At 34.9% G+C, this 17,289-nt stretch overlaps 1 protein-coding gene across 1 annotated transcript in view; it reads right to left on the bottom strand.

The window, feature by feature from the left end:
- LRP1B (LDL receptor related protein 1B) overlaps positions 1–17,289 on the bottom strand; it is a 939,689-nt gene that overhangs the window by 144,654 nt on the left and 777,746 nt on the right. Inside the window, exons 38-41 of the mRNA XM_087710921.1 lie at positions 11,308–11,434; positions 11,025–11,176; positions 10,600–10,724; positions 4,301–4,672 (exon numbers count right to left, since the gene is read on the bottom strand). Coding sequence (XP_087567047.1) covers positions 4,301–4,672; positions 10,600–10,724; positions 11,025–11,176; positions 11,308–11,434 — 776 coding nt within the window. The remainder of the gene's footprint in view (positions 1–4,300; positions 4,673–10,599; positions 10,725–11,024; positions 11,177–11,307; positions 11,435–17,289) is intronic.

The raw sequence follows: 17,289 nt of genomic DNA, 5'->3' as shown, positions 1-17,289 counted from the left end.
TTTAACAGACCATTCCTGGATCAAGATAATAAAAAATGGCAGGTGCTGGCCAAGAATGTAGGAACATGGCAATCCAAATTAAAATTGCTGCATAAGGCAGGTGCAACTGCTAAAAAGTGGGGGGGAAGGGGTTGCCAAGTAATCTGCCCAATTGAACTTAGGGCTGTCATTTGGATAGAAGGAATGTAAGCAGGCATATCTTACAAAGGGTGTAAGAAGCAGATATTGAACAGATGGGCAGATTTGCAATGGCCTGGTGGTGTTGGAGAAAGCAGAAAGTATGACTCTGCCCCGAATTTCAGCAAGAATGACTTTCCTAAGGTGACTTTGTGACTTTATGATTCAACTACAATGATTCACTCCAGGACATCTAGGTAACAGTAGTTCATTGACTTTGTCTGAGCTTAGAAGATAAGTAAATAAGCAAATTTAGGCTAAAGCCTAAGTGGGAGAACAACAGAGAAACACAGGTTGGACTTAAAATTGAAAAATATCCCAGGAGAAGATAATGACAAATCACTTTCATAATGTTGCCGAGAACTGCAATCTTGAGCTTCTTTATGACTGAGCAGAGATATTTCTCGTTTAAATTAAATGCAACATTTTGTGCTAACATGTTTTTTTTAAATTACCTTAGACATTTGTTGCTTAAGTTAGCAATAAGCTCTAATCTACTGTTTTAACTTTCATGTTAATCGCATGTAAATATATAATAAGTAATAAACATGGATTCTTGATTTTACCCATTTTTTGAGCCTAAAGGTAAAGATTCCCCTTACACATATGTGCTAGTTGTTCGCGACTCTATGGGGTGATGCTCATGTCCATTTCAAAGCCAAAGAGCCAGCACTGTCTGAATACATCTCCATGGTCATGTGGCCGGCATGACTAGATGCCGAAGGCGCACGGAACACTTTTACCTTCCCACCAAAGTGGTCACTATTTTTCTACTTGCATTTTTACATGCTTTCAAACTTCTAGGTTGGCAGAAGCTGGGACAAGTAACGGGAGCTGACTCTGTTACGCAGTGCTAGGGACTCAAACCACTGAACTGCTAATCTTTCTGATTGACAAGTTCAGCATCTTAGCCACCACTTTTAAACTTTCTGTTGAAATTCAGACTGATTTAGGAAGTGTGCAAATTCCATGACAAAACTACCAGATTGATGCTACACTTTGGAATGAAATATTGCTTGTTGATAGCTTCTGTATTTTTCTGAATGTAGCATCAGTTTTTAAAGAATTAAATGTACACAATTTTTAAAAAAAATAGAAATATATTAAAGATGAAAAATTGGTTTTCAATCCTAGAAGAAATGTAATTACTTATATTGATTCTACACACATGCATATTCATCATGCTAATTCTTTTTAGGATAAAGTAATATTATACAAATCGAGGGAAGGGGAGGACAGAGGAGTGCAGGTGAGGGCAGGGAAAACTATTTACTTCAACACCATGTATTAACCTCACCATTTATTTCTATCTTTACAAGCCATCCTTGCTTCCACCACATCCACATATCAATTCATGTATTGACTTTTGTTCTTTCAATGTCTCATTATTCTCTTTTTCAGGATCTTATCAATTACATGCTATCAGTTATTTCCCAATCCTCTCCATCCTTTTCCTCATTCACCATTCTTCATGCATTTGTATGTACTGGTCACTTATTTTATATCCATATTTATTCAATAGCCACTTATTCTTGATGTTTTATTAAATATTTAAGTAGCACATTCTCATAACATTATTTTTTTTACTTGTTTGTCCTGACACACTCAACTCTCATTTTCATAAAGCAAATTGGGCAACAGTCCACATTTATAACAACCATGTTGCTTCTTTTGACAAACATTTCTTCCTCACAGTGGACCACATACTACTCACCAATTTCCTAGTGGCACTTATACATCTAAAATATCAATTCATTTTCCTACCCTCAAGTAAATATTCTATCAAAGTAGAAATGTTAATCTCCTTTCTCTAGTTTTTGCCACTGCAAATTTCATTCAATTTTTCCCTGTCAAACGTAAACAACTAATCTATAGTATATGTTTCAAATCTATTATTTGACATATCACTATAACTCCCATATAACTCCCGTATCTTTAAAATACTACATAAATCTAGCATTTCCACATCTCATTTTAATTCTCATTGACTTCATTTTTAGTATTGATTTTATTCACTACTGTTAACATTTTTGCCAAAACAGTTTTAAAAAATCATCAAAGTAATTCTTCATTTGTTATCCTCTTTTAATTTTAATGATTCTTTTGTCTCTTTTACTACTTTTCCTGCCTATGAACATTATACCAGTGGCTCTTAATCTGTGCAACCTAATTATCCCCATTTCAGGTTTTGACTGATATAATCCCCGGTGCTCCCCCCCCCCCCCAAAAAAAAAAACCCTGACTCAGCTATTTTACATGAGTGTCTTGACTCTGAGAATTGCAGCCTGGATCCTTGACTCTTAAACAAGCAATTGTGGGTTCCAATTCCTTTTTACCACTTCTCATCAACTTTTTTACTAATTATCTCAATATTTCATTGTAGACAGTAAAATCAAAACTTTTTATATATATATAAAGCTTTATATTCATTCACTCTTCGTATTTTGGAATAGATTTAATAAATATTTATTAATCATGTATTTGTTAATGTAGTAAGAGTCTGATTTTTCCCTTATCCCCTATTAATAGAACATAAAGTGCAATTACTATCAATCTATAGATTCATATTTCCTGCATGCCTAATATTTAGACAATGCCATTTTATACTTTCTAATATTATTTTTATTTTTATTTTATTCATAGTTAACCTCAGCACTTCATTTCCCTGCATGTATTTATTATATATGCCATACATTCAGATCATTTTCAGGGGGGAAAAAGTGACCTCCTTTCACTTTCTATTAGTTTCAGTGACACAAATCATATTATTTTTCTTGCTTTCTTTAGCTTCATTCAATATTCCCTTTGCTGTTCATTCCAACTACATTTCAAATTGACATCTTTGATATGCCAAAGTCATCACCAATGGCATTCAGAGTAAATTGCAGTTATGCCAACATGACAATATGTACACTGTAATGTAACCATGTAAATGCTGTGATCAGGTATTTGTATCCTAATGTCTGATAGAAGTATGGAATAATGGAATTTGTATGATTGTTACACAATTTTATCATTTGGCCTCTTTGTCCCCTGAAGTTATGCCTGTTACCACTCAAAGGACTAACTGATATCTACCTCCACTCCTTATTATGGTTTTAGTCAACAAAGACTTTCACAGGATGCTTTCTAGTAAGATAAGGAAGTGCAGACTAAGGTATTAGCCTTAGTTATATCAGTATTTCTTTTTCTTCCTTTTTTTGTTTCTGCTATAATTTTGCACCAGTGAGGTTAAAACCAATTTTGTTGTATTTAAGTACAATGACAATAAAGATTATATTTATTTCATGCAGAATTCTGTCTTGAGGATGGAAATAGTATCACATAGCTTTCAAATATTTTAGCTGAAATACCAAGTTTTACCCCAAGTATTTGAAAAGATAAAAAGAGGCAGTTAAGAAAGATGATATAGTATTGAATGACAGATTGCATGAGGAAGAAAACAAAAATAAAAGTGAGAATTAAAAATAAGATAAAGTGTAAAAACAGTATGCAAAGGACGGGATGGCCATTGTTTCACATGGCATTTCAACATTCTTAACATCAGATTTTCAAAACTGAAAATTCTTAACCAAAATAACTAAACATATAATTTTATTTTTAATTTTTTTCAAAAAAGAATTCTTATAGATGCTGGGTACAAAATATGTCCTGATGCCTATATATGGCATTTTTAAGCTAACTGATAGCCACAATTAATGATACCACTAACTTATGACTGTTGCAAATCTTGAATTGCAAATCTATCAATAAATCAATTTATTATTACTATAATGTTTCAGTTAACTTTTGTGATGACTAATGTCTACCCAGTTCTAGACGTTTTGTTTTCAGAATTCCCCCCCTTCCCCTCCAATTCCCCTTATTCAGCAAAAACATTTCTAAAAGTTTCCATTTAAGGAAAAGAATAGGGAACTCATGATCTGCCAGCAAGTTTACAAATGTTTATCTCTTTATCCAGAATATTTAGTTCAATGAAATAGAATAAATTTAATAATCCTATATCTTCTTTTTAAATAAATACTTATATACCACCCAGAGTTGCAACCACTAGACAATACACAATTGTTAGTAAGTAAATAAATATAAAGAAATGCACTTCATTGTTAGAAGGTATACTTACTTTCAAGTATAATTTTTCTACCCGTCCAATTATCTTTAATAAGTTGTATATTTCCAAAATGTGCATCACTAAAGAAGATTCGATTAGTTCCTCTTCCTTTCTGTCTATAGTCAAAAGTCAATGCTATTACATTTTTGAAATATTCTGGATTTTCATAAGGTTGCACTGGTGAATTTAAGTTTGTCTCATCTGAAAGATGTATAGTTTTTAGTATTGTTCTTCCTGAATAAAGCAAGTAGCCATCATGTCTTAAGCATGTCACACCATCCTCTGCTAAATAACCATGTGCACAAGCACAAGTTCTCTGTGCATTTCCCCGATAGAGACAAAGTTGTTGACACCCACCATTGTTTTTGGCACATATGTTGGTTCCTACAGGGAAAAAAAAAACATATATATATATACTACAGTATAAAAATAAAACACATTAACATAGTGTATTCATTTGTGGCATATTTAATTCAATTCATATGTCAAAAAAGAAAGGCAATTTAGTTTAGTAATTAAGGCACTAAGTTAGAAACAAGAAAACAGAGTTCTAATCCTGCTGTAGTCAAGAAAGCCAGCTAAGTGACTTTGGGTGAGTCACTCTCTCTCAGTTCAATTTACTTTAGAGAAGACCAACACTGGTCTGCGGCATGCCAGCAGCTGGTCCACACATTTGCATAAACTAGCAAAGTCCCAACTGCAGGATGCAAGTAACATACAAAATCACCCCCCTCCAGTCCACGGAGAAACCTCCATGGAACCGGTTCCTGGTGCTTAAAAGGTTTGGGGCTGCTGTTTTAGAGGCCTATTGTTATGAGGAACATAGGAAACTAAAGGAGTATTAGCTATGTTTGCACTTCTTTGAATAAAAATAATATAGGCAGGATGAAAAAAAAATCTAAATTTAAATCTAAAATGTTATTAAACTTACATTGATAGTAATAAGCTAATTTTAAGCATATTAAAGTACTGAATAGTTTTTTAAAAATTTAGAACTAGATCAGCTTCTGTTCTCTGAATGATATTTTTGTCAGCAGAAGCAGAAAGATAACTTTCTTAATATCCTGTTCCTGTATGTACATCTACTGTTCATAAATCTATTATTTGAGAAAGTGGGAAGTCCAAGGAGGTAATGTGAGTGAAATACTAAAATTTTCCCCCATATTTTCTGCCAGCTTGCTCACTTGTTGGATCTTTTCTATATGTAAGAAGTAAAAGAACACACACACACACACACACACACAAACACACACACACAAACACACACACAATGATACAATTACAATTGAACAACACAGAGCATTTTAGCACTGTTGATATTTGTTATGTGTTATATGGTGTACTATTCAGTACAGTTGCTTAATCTTCAACATTGTAAAAAAGATCTGTGTTCATTGAAACAATTACTATTCAGTGAAAACAAAATGATCAAATTAGTTGCTGTTATTTGTGCTGTGGGGTGGGAATGTTTTAAAGGGGAGGAATTATAAGCACATTTTTAGGAAAACTCAAAACTGCAGTTTTTGTTCCAGTGTTTGAAGGCAGCCAAGCAACAGCAGATTCCACACTAGTTTTAAACAGATATTAAGCCAATGCACTGTTGCCAAGTGATTTTTGGGGGGCCAAAATGAATTTTTTATGCATTTCAATTATGCACAAATTAGCAGGTTAAAATCTTTCATGAATTAAATTCATGGTTTACTGCTGCAAATTAGACAATTGATAAAACAAAACTATAATACCATTTCATGGCCATATTTAGTTTGACAGTGGCGTGTTTCTGATTCAGGGATTTTTCAATAACTTCATCACTAAACTCTTTTAGTCAAGAATGGGAGAACTGTATAATTTTGAAAGACCCAGAAAACACCTAAAGAAGCATTGGACAAATTATGTCACTCATTTCAAAGGTGTACTATGTGGCAGTGGGCAAGGCATAAAGCAACTGAGGAGGCCTTCATCTTGCAGTGAGTTGATTTAGACTGAAAATAGTGAACGGCTGAATGAAAATATTAAGCATAAATAACCTTCTGAAGAATAAGCCAGCTATTAAAAATGTTTTAAATTTCTCTAATACAATAATATTCTTATTTTATAAGAGCCTTTTATTGCCAAAATACAAACTGATGAAATCTGGCAACTATAAATAACAGTCTCAATATAAGAAAACAACTTGAGTTCAAAATAGAGTACAGATTTGATACAGAAGTAAAAAAGAATATTCTCACAATTACGGCTGCATGAAGCTTCAAATAGGTGCTTTGTATCTGACAAAGTTTCAAAGAACTAATTTTGAAGAACCATATTAAGCTGTTTTGTACAGTCAACATGGTCCCATGGTTTCTAGTAGTCATAAAGCTGATAATTTGCTTCAAATGTGTCTGTCTCGGAGCCCCTCTTACCTTTCTGCAGAATCCTAACCCTAATCTTAACCCTTACCCTGCAGAATATATCCTATGAGAAAAAGATGAAGAAAACATTCTTTATGAAGTGCAACAGAAGAAGGGTGAGAGAAATCTTATCTTACAACACCAGCCGGGATCATCCAGGTTGGGTACTGTGGCGATTGTGGTGATTGCTCATTGTGGGAAAATCCAATAACTTGAGAGAATGTTTCATGCACTATTTATGCCTTTCAACCACTTTCTAGTGATGAGAAGAGGAAAACAGCAGTATAGAGGGCTAATGCTGTAAAATGTGACACACAAAGCTAAATCTGGGAATCACATAGAAAAATATTTTCCTAGCAATAACCACCATGCAGAACCTTATAAAACACAATCTTCATCACAACACAACTTTTTGTGAGCTGCTTATCTACTTGGGGGAGGGGGTTCTGTGTTTATATCTTTATTGTCTCCTAATGTACACATTCGTATCTTCATTTCTTCCTTTTCCTCCTCAAACTATGCTTACTTTTTTCTTATCCATTAGAATGTTAAAAAATGCAATTTACTAGTTTATTAAAGATTCATGGATTCTATACTATATGCAATCAAAGTGATTATTTTTAATTTAAAACTTCAACAGATAGAAGAGGAATTGGTGCTAATTTTCAAATTTGGGGCAAGACTTTTGTGTGACATTAGCAACATTCTAGGCTTCAAAAGGGTAGTAGCTACACTAAATTGGTGTTTTCTCTCTTTTTTTTATAATAGTAAAAATATGTCATAAAATGATGCTCTGCAGGATATTCTGTCCTGGAAGTTTAGCAAACCTTTTGTTATATTCCCTTTGGAAAGCTTTTCAAGACACTACTGCTACTTTTAAACATCTTTTAAACATTTTCAGATTTGTTTACCCCTCCTGAAAAAATGATTGAAAAGAGGAAACTTTTACAAATCATCTCTTCAATTAAACCAAATGTATACATTAATATGGCAATCTTATTATGACTTGTTTCCTGATAATTGACTATTTTAAGTGCTGTTGCAGGAATGTTCCACTCCTTTCTTAACAGCTTTTCATCACTCGTCTTAACAACAAATACTCAAGACAAATTTCAACTGGATAAAAGATTGTTCATTATTACTATATACACTTACCTCATAGTAAGTGTCACTGACTCTAATTTCAGAATAAATATGCATAGAATATTTGCCAAAAACAATGCAGCACATTTTATCAATATATTTTTCTGTCATCCTTGCAAGAAAGTTCATGTTGTGAGTGTGCACATCAAGCATACTGGACACACAAACACACACACACACACACACACACACACACACACACACTTTATTAGATTGGGACTTTTCGTGCAAAATGGCCACACATTAATACTGACCAGTGTAAGTATAGTTTGAAAACTTTTTTTTAAAAAAATAAGGTTTTTCCCTTTGATAGTAATCTTAGTTATAATGTACTATGGTTGTGATGAGGGTGAGGTCTAGTTAACACTAACCTTATCAATAAGTGCCTGTAATTTTCAGAGATCTCACAGGAAGGAACTTTGGAGGTTCTGTTGTCTAACACCCTTCCCAGGAATACTCAGATCATCTCAAACAGCTGCCCAACCCTTGCTTGACAATTTCCAATAATGGCATACCCATAACTCCAGCTTTCAAAATCAAAAAATATCTCCTTATTCCAGTTTTGAATCTCTCACAGTAAAGCTTCCACCCAATGGTTTTTGTTCTGTCTCCTGAGCACTATGGAAAATAAATCCACATCCTCTTCCTTATAACAGTCATTCAAGTATTGGAAAACTACTGTGATCTCTCCTCTTTGTCCTCTCTTATTTAGGCTCAGGATACTTAGTTCTTTTAACTATTATTTATTAGCTGTAATCTTCAAGCATACCATCATTTTTCACTCTTCATTGCACTCTTTCAAAATTCTCAATATCCTTTTCTATTGTAGAGGCAAAAAGGCATAATGTTCCAGTTGTGGTCCAACCAATCCAATAAAAGTACAGCTGTGTGAAAAATTCCTGCACACTTTATGGTTTATGACATTTTTTGGATAGGCCATTGATTTTATGATATTTTATGCTAACTGCTATGCAAATATTGTTATATTTAAATAAATACTGGTGGTTTTTAAGTGAAAAGCAAAAGCAAGTTCTCAGTTGGGTTCAAATCTGGGCTCTGAGTTCACCAATCCAGTCACCATGCTTCTTCAACCACTGCTGGACAGACTTAACTCGATGACAAGGAGCGTTGTCATCCTGGAAGTAAAAGTCCTTCCCTACCAGTTGCTGAGCTGAAGGAAGCATGGTCTTTTCCAGGACTTCAACATACTGCTTGATATTCATGATTCCCTGCACGATTTGTATCCGACCAATACCAGAAGCAGCAATACAGCCCCAGATCATCACGTGCATGGATGCTTCACAGATAGATTCAGGCAGTACGCCTAAATTCTTCAGCTGGAAATCTTCTGGCATACTTATTGCACTGATTTCCAGTCAAGTAGAAATTGCTCTCGTCACTCAAGATGACCTTGGCCCACTGTTTGTTGGTCCACTTGGCATACTTCTTGGCCCAAGAACGTTGACGAGAGTGGTGAACGTCTGTGAGCAAAGGTTTACTTCGAGCCGTGCAGCCTTTGAGCCCTCTGGCAAGCAGTCTGCGATGCACTGTGCTTGTGCACACTTTTACATCACATGTTTCACCACAAATTCTTGTAACCTGAGGTGAGGTGAGGTGAGCTTCCTGTCAGCCATCGAAATGCATTGCAGAGCCCGATCTTGCTGTTTTGTTGACTTTCTTGGTCTTCCAGAGAGGAGCCTGTCATCAACTGAACCAATTATTTGGTACTTTTCAACCACTCTGCTCACTGTGGTGTGATAACATTTCACTATCTTGGCTATTTTTGTACAGGAGTAACCCTCTTCATGAAGCACAATGATGCGATGCCATTCCTCAGTACTGGTGAAAGCAAAGGCCTTCATCCTTGCCCACAGCCAGAGCTAAATTAAATTTTTCAATGCTTTTCATGCCTAGTTATACTTAGAGAGTATGACAACATTGATTAGCTCATAGATTTAGCCTCTGTGCATTTTCATTGGTCAGCCAAAGCTCGCTGCTGATTGACTACTTTTGATCCTAACATTCTCAAAAATTCAAGTTGTGTTTGTTTTAGCACATAAACTCACTCAAAACCTTTAAAAGACTTTGGTTATATTAATAAAATGATGCATCTCAATCCAACTACAGAAATTTTCATCAAAGTACTAATTTTGCGTGGTTTCTATGAGTGAAAAGTTGATTAAACATGTAAATACGAGATTATAACTGAAAGCGTGCAGGACTTTTTCACACAGCTGTAGAAAGATTACTTCCTGTGATCTCTTTATTATATCTACGTTGATACAGCCCAAGATTACATTGTGCATTTTGATAACTACAGTGTACTGCTGATTCATGTTTAAACTATGGTCTAGTAGGGCACCAAGATCCTTCTATGTCACAAGTACTACTGCTGAGCCTTGTTCTACATATATCTAGCTGTGCATCTGATTTTTGTTTCCTACTAGTGCAAAACTGTACATTTCTTACAGTTGAATTTCAGTTTGTTGGGAAAATCCTGTGTTCAAGATCCTTTTGAAACCTCCTCCTGTCTACTGAGGTGTTAAGCAATCTCCTACAGCTTTGAGTCATTTTAAGTTTGTGTGTGTATTGTTTCAAATTTTTGTTCCCAAAGGAATGAAACTCATCTGGATGTTTTATAAGCTAATGCCAATATCCACCATGGAAAATTTAAATAATTCATTTATTTCAGAATTCATTGTGGTAAATAATAGCATCATCATCACCACACTATCTTCACGTGTACAATCAAACAGTTAAGTCTACAATAAGAGTTACCTTTTTCACGACCTCTGTTGAAAACTTTTACTTCCTTCAAGTTTATGCCTAAGCCTGTCCTCATGGATACTGTCTCTGTGGCGTCAATTTTTTTGCTTCGTCTGATAGATCCATTTGCATGAGCTCTGCCAAAAAATGTTGAAGGTATCTGACCCATAGTTCTCAACTAATTAAAAGTGAAAGAGACATTAATATGCAAGGAACATATGGCCTAACAGAAAATGAAGAAACGTTGGTGTTTTTTAGTTTGCAATGTTGATATAGTTTAGCTATGTTGAATATTAAACTGCTTTTTAAAAAATCCCTATCACTATGTGAGATCCTTTTTGGTGATATTACTGAAGAATAGCTATTTCTATAGGGGTGAAATATCTGGCACAGGAGTAACATTTTGAAACACAAATACTTATAGAAAAATAAATTACCTGTCAGACCAGTAGATGTAAGCCCCAAAGACTGTGACTGAAAACATATCCATATTACTTCCTGACAGTACAATCTCCCGATTTCTTCCACTCTCAAGGTCAATTCTTTCTATCTTGTCCATTCGAGCATCACACCAATATAATTTATTTTCCTAAGAATCAATCAAAAGGTAAACTCCAAATATTTTATCCTATTTTTAATTAAGGCAACAAAATATAGTGTGATATTCATATCTTAGCATAATGTAGCATGAATTATATGTAGAAAAATAGAAAAAATCACCTCAAGATCAACAGAAACTCCATTAGGCCACATGGCACCAGTACCAACAAGAATAGTCTTCTCTGATCCATCTAAACGAGCCTTGCCTATACATGGTGCCTGTCCCCATTCTGTCCAGAATAAATAACTAGAACATGAAAAATATTATGATTAAAAGTAAGTTTATTGAAACTAATGGGTTGGAATAGAAGAAAATTTGTGGAAGTTTCCTTTATCACCACCTTTCACAGTGCAGTCCTTTTCCTTATATAGCTACTCAGAGATATAAGAAACTTCCTGAAATGGCTTAAAAGAGGAGAAATGATCCTATACAAAAATTAAAAGAAGCCAAATTCTAGAAGAGAAATCCTAGGTAGCAATTTTCAGAGATAAATAGGTAGACCCACAAAATATTTCCATTTTTTAAAAAAAGAAAAATCGATAATGTCTATTCATTTTAGTTATTGGACTTTTTTCCTTCTAATATGTTAATACATGCTTCTATATCTGCAAATATACTTTGTGATTTTTTTTTGTTGTTAAGCTAAAATGTGAAGTTCAGCTTGTAAGTTGTAAAACTTTCATATTCATGTATCCCTGGTCAATTCTAGATAATGTGGTTTTGAACCCTGATCTACCCCTGACAATTTATTAAAGAGGAAAGGCAGAGAAATATCTGACATCAGGTTACATTTCTGACAACCTAAAAAAAAGTTTTCTGTTTCTTCCATTCCTCCAATTAAGAATCATTTCATGTCCAACATCATTTTTCCTGATACCAGAACTGTAACTGACTATGTTCAAAATTATGGAGACACTGTTGTTTCACCATCATTCCATTCCTCTCCATGATACAAGGGGATGAACTTCCACTAGAGGTGGACTGGACGTTCACTTTCTTGGACCACTCAATGGATTGGCCAAGAACTAATCATAATGGAATAGCCCTGATTTCTAGAGATGGGCATAGAAATTACCTTAGAGATAGTAGCCAGAAAGCATTAGAAAAATAATAGGTGCAGAAGAAACAAGTATAAGCCCAGATGCAAGAAAAAGAATGAGAGAGAGAGACTTAGACTGACTCCCACAACTTCTTTGGATATATGAGGAAGGGACGGAAAAACACAAACTTGAAAGATTGTTTTATTGCCACCTATCTCAAATAAAGTATAGTTCTATTTTTTTCTGTGGTCAGTTTCTTGATCTGGTTTACCTCATAGGGTTTACAGTTTTCTGGACTATTCTAGGATGAAAGAAAGTGGATGACTCCCTGCCTTTCTAGATTACTTTGTACTTATAGTCTAATTTTATGGCAAGAAATCTGGCGCTAGGAGGAAATGACTCTAGGATTTTGTTGTACATTCCCTCAAAGCTACAACAGGAGATTCCAGACATTATTTCTGAGGAAGTTTTTATGTGTGGATGTTTGATATCACAAACATCTAGCCTGCAACTTGTGAGAATGTAGCTTTAATAGCAATAATAAATGTGTGTAGTCTATTTCACCCCTTGCAGGCTGCTTTCCTTGACTACTGACCAATGGGATAAACTGGAAAATTACCTTCCAAAACCAGCTTGGGATCATCCAAATGCAGCAATAATAATATCAGTTTTCTTTCCCATTTTGACAGCTATTTTCCCATTCAAAAGGATATCCTTAAACAACATAAATCCAGGTACCCCAGAATCAATATAGCAGGCTATTACTACAGCTACCAAGACTTTTCAGCTTTCTTTACAGGCTCTTGAGATAGGACAGGGAAAAAAATGAAGATTCAAAGTTATGACAGATGCCTCCAAATTTCATATGACTCCATTTCAAAATTCAAAATTATGAGGACTGTAGGACCCCCATGGGTTTATTTGCCCTTACAACTGACCATGGTGATGTGACAATGTTTCCTAACCTCTTCCCAATCCCGCCCCAACTGGGCTCTGCAGCACCTTGGCCTGCTCCCTATGCCTCAATTTTCAGCACTCCAAAAATTCCTCACATAATTGTTTTTGGATCTTTTGGTCCCAATCAGCTGGCTGTTGAGAAAAGTCAGCTCAAAAAGTTTAGCCATTTAGAGCACAACCTGTGCAACAAACAGAACAGAAAGCTGGGTCCTTGCAAAGCTTTTTACTGTTTGTCTGACTGCCTTTGGGACCCTTCTTTAGAGACCTAGCTGGGGCCTAAACAAGAATCCTAGCTTGATCCTATGCTCACTTAATGACCTGCACAATGACCTAGGAGGACTCATTTTGAAAAACCTAAGCCCTAAAGCTCACTGTAACAACATTGACAAAAAGGCATTCAGAGTTGTCAACCTTATTTTACATAGTTTTCTCTCTGGTAACGCTATGCTGCTAACTAGGGCATACAAAACCTTTGCCAGACCTATACTTGAATACTGCTCCCCTGCCTGGAACCCACACAGCATTTCAGACACTAAAACATTAGAGAGAGTCCAGAGGTATTTAACAAGAAGAGTACTCAACTCCTCTGCTTGTAATAAAATTCTGTATACCACCAGGCTTGAAATTTTAGGCCAGGATAACCTTGCACTATGGCGTCTACATTCTGACTTGAGCTTAGTGCACAAGATAATCTACCATAATGCCTTACCTGTTACTGACTATTTTTACTTCAACTGCAATAACATAAGGGCGATCAAAAAATACAAACATTTATGTAATACATTCTAATCTTGATTTCAGGAAAAACAATTTCAGCAATAGAGTGGTAAATATGTAGAACACCCTATCTGATCCTGTTGTTAGTTCCTCTAACCCCCATATCTTTTTCCTTAAGCTGTCTACTGTGGACCTTATGCATTTCTTAAGAGGTCCCTAAGGGGACATGCATAAGTGCACCAGCATGCCTACTGTCCCTGTTCTACTATCCCATTTATGTGTTTATGTTTTACTTATTTATATCCATTTATTTGTGCCATTTTTTCATGTGTTTTCATCCTTGTACTTGTTGATAAATAAATAAATAAATAAATAAATAAATAAATAAATAAATAAAACAATTGTTTAATGATTGAACTGAGGAAAGTAGGAATGGCTGGTCATTATGTGAGGCAGCTCATTTAACATTTGTCCTGACTTTTGATTATAATGGGCAGGCTTTATTACAATTGTATTCAAGGGTTACCTACATGGCGAAAGATGTGAGTAAACTCAGATACTATAGGTTCTAAGGGTTAAGTACAATTGCTTTTTAATTGACCTCTTGCAATATATTTGATAAGATACTTACATTTCAAATCGAGCTCTTACTAAACAGTGACAACTTCCCTTTATTATATTTTCTTCTAGCCATCACCAAAAACAATAAGAGCATCAATGGAGCTAGAATCAGCCACAGGGATTAAATAGACTGCAACATGGACACTAATGGTAGAATTATCATTAACCTTAGATAGTCTTTCTAGCTTTTAGAAAATCCAGCAGATGCCCTGGTCATATATTTCATAAGATTTCACAAACCCCATCCAGCCAATATTAATATTTTCCCAGCATGCTAGTTAAATATTTGCCTGTATTTCTGGAACCATGATTTGAACAGCATTATATGTTTATTAGGGCAGGACTAAAGAAAATATTAAAAATTTATAGATGGAACAATTAATAATGTGCCAGAAAATTAGTTAATTGCCCAGCAAAAAATAATAATGAAAAAAAGGGGGGGGAATCCAAGCAGGAGTGACTTTTTCAGGATCTGGAAGTTGAGAATACCTATTTAGGAAGCTAGTTACATGCTCATTACATGATGGCAAACAGTGCTTGGAGGCTAGATCTTAGCACCTAGATAGGAAGAGTTTTATAGTATACAATATAGATTTCCCTTTTCTATTTTCCAGTCTTCATTTGAGATGACACATAGCATCCCTCCTTAGCTCTTAGTTTCTCACTCAGAGATTCCTAAACTAATGAAATTAAAAAACTTGAGACTTAATGCGATTATGAAGAGCAGTGCAAGTTGGCAGTCTTGTCTTGTCACTGCAACAATTCATTACAGATTTCTGGTGATTGGATTCAATCTATATGATTTTATATCTTTTTATATATTTTTGCTATTGCATTTTGATGGGGTTATTTGTGTTGATTTTGTTGTAAGCATCCCTGAGTTGACTGGTAAGCTTCCCTAAATGATACAAGCATTCAAATAATGGGAGGAAACCCCCACAAACATTTCCCATCTCTGAGAATGACAACAGCACAAACTTTTACATTACTATGTGGTTTGCTATTAAGCATATCTTGTAAAAATGTATTTTATAAGTTATTGGATTGGCTGGACCAGGAAAAAATTCTAGTTGAAGAGAAAGCAGGATTATAGAGATCAGATTTACAATAAATCTGTAGGTCATCTTATCCTTTTTTATAGAGAAATAGTTATATTGGCAAAAACACTCCCTATATTTTGCTTTTGTTGAGTTAAAATCAGTTTTCAGTTCTATTCCAAGCAATAAATTTGGTGGAAAGAATGTTTCATATCTATTGATTGGTGGCTACTTTTCCTACTTTCAACATGCATGAAAACATATCAATTCAAGTCAGATGTGAAAGAGTTAGCCATCATTCAAGCCAGAGGTGGGGAACAATGGCCATTTTATGACTCGTAGACTTCAATTCCGAGAATTCCTGAGCCAGTCATACTGGTTCAGGAATTCTGGGAGTTGAAGTCCACACGTCATAAGGGAGCCATTGATCCTCACCCCTGATCCAAGTCATCATCTAGTGAAACAGAGTTGTATTCTAAGTCCTCTGCTGTTTAACCTCTATGTGAATTGTATGCTATGTGTCTTCAACAAAAAGAACTCCACCCTCACAAACATAGTAACAGACATTTGGCACTGTATGCCAGAAATGCAGCAATTTTTAAATTTACATTGGGGGGGACTCAGAAAGAGTCCTAAGTGGAATTTTATAAGGGAAAAATATTTGCAGTCATTCACTCTAAGATTCTAACAATTGTTTTTTTTTTTAATGATCTAGTTAATATTGATGGCAAATTGGAAATAACACTGAACAAGTTCCTTTTTTTTTCTCCCTCCTCCCCACCACTATTTAATCATATCCAATTCTGGGAGATGGCCCTGTAGTTTTCTTAGCAAGGTTTTTCAGATGAGGTTTGCCCTAGTCTTCTTCCTAGGGCTGAGAAAAAGCAACTAACCCAATATCACCCAGCTGGCTTTGTGGCCCATGCAGGACTAGAACCCACAATCTCCTAGTTTCTAGCCTGATACTTTAAGCACTACATCAAATTGGCTCTCTGATTTTCAAATGCCGTGGCATAATTTTTTAAGCTTCCCAAACTGGGAGACAAAAAAAAAAAAAAGACTCATTTCTGCTGAAGCTAATAATAGCACCAAGGCAATTGACCTCCCCCCCCGCCCCTATTCAAATGGAGGTAATGCATACATGTCACCATAAAGTTTTTTTTAAACTAAAACTGTATCTAAAATGTATAGAGCAAAACACAGGTTTTACAAACACACTTCCATATCCCAACTACTTTTCAAACATTTTAAAAGTGGTATTTAAATGGAAGCTGGTCTGATTCCATTGGAGGTTGAAATTCATGCTGTTTTACTCTTTTCCAGAGGCGCACTGGTTCCATTTATGGCTTTAAAAAAGGTAAGGAGATAAGTAGATTATCATAATCAAAAGTTTCTCTAATACTCCCAGTGGCAAGCTTCTTTAAAAAAAAAACATACTTATATCCTATTCTGTCTGTCCATATTATATTATACCATGTTATATTATATTACATAATTAAAGTTTAAATGTTCATTATCAATGTATCGAGTGCATGAAGCACAGGTCTGCCTAATCATTTGAAAATGCTGAAATAAATCTAGGTGAAAAAATTCATTTCAGTATTAACTGTACTTCCTTTTTAACATAATCTTGTAATTGAAGATGCAACAAAATATACTATTTAAATTTATTTTTTCTTGAGTTACATATTTACATATATCAACAGCCCATAAAACAGCATGGTAAATT

This window comes from Thamnophis sirtalis, unplaced genomic scaffold (assembly GCF_051295495.1).
Source record: "Thamnophis sirtalis isolate CommonGarterSnake01/CBP01778 unplaced genomic scaffold, rThaSir2_p1.2 scaffold_1, whole genome shotgun sequence".
In the NCBI taxonomy this organism is placed as follows: Eukaryota; Metazoa; Chordata; class Lepidosauria; order Squamata; family Natricidae; genus Thamnophis; species Thamnophis sirtalis.
Note: the sequence above shows the minus strand (reverse complement) of the source record. Positions and strands in the feature narration are given on the sequence as shown.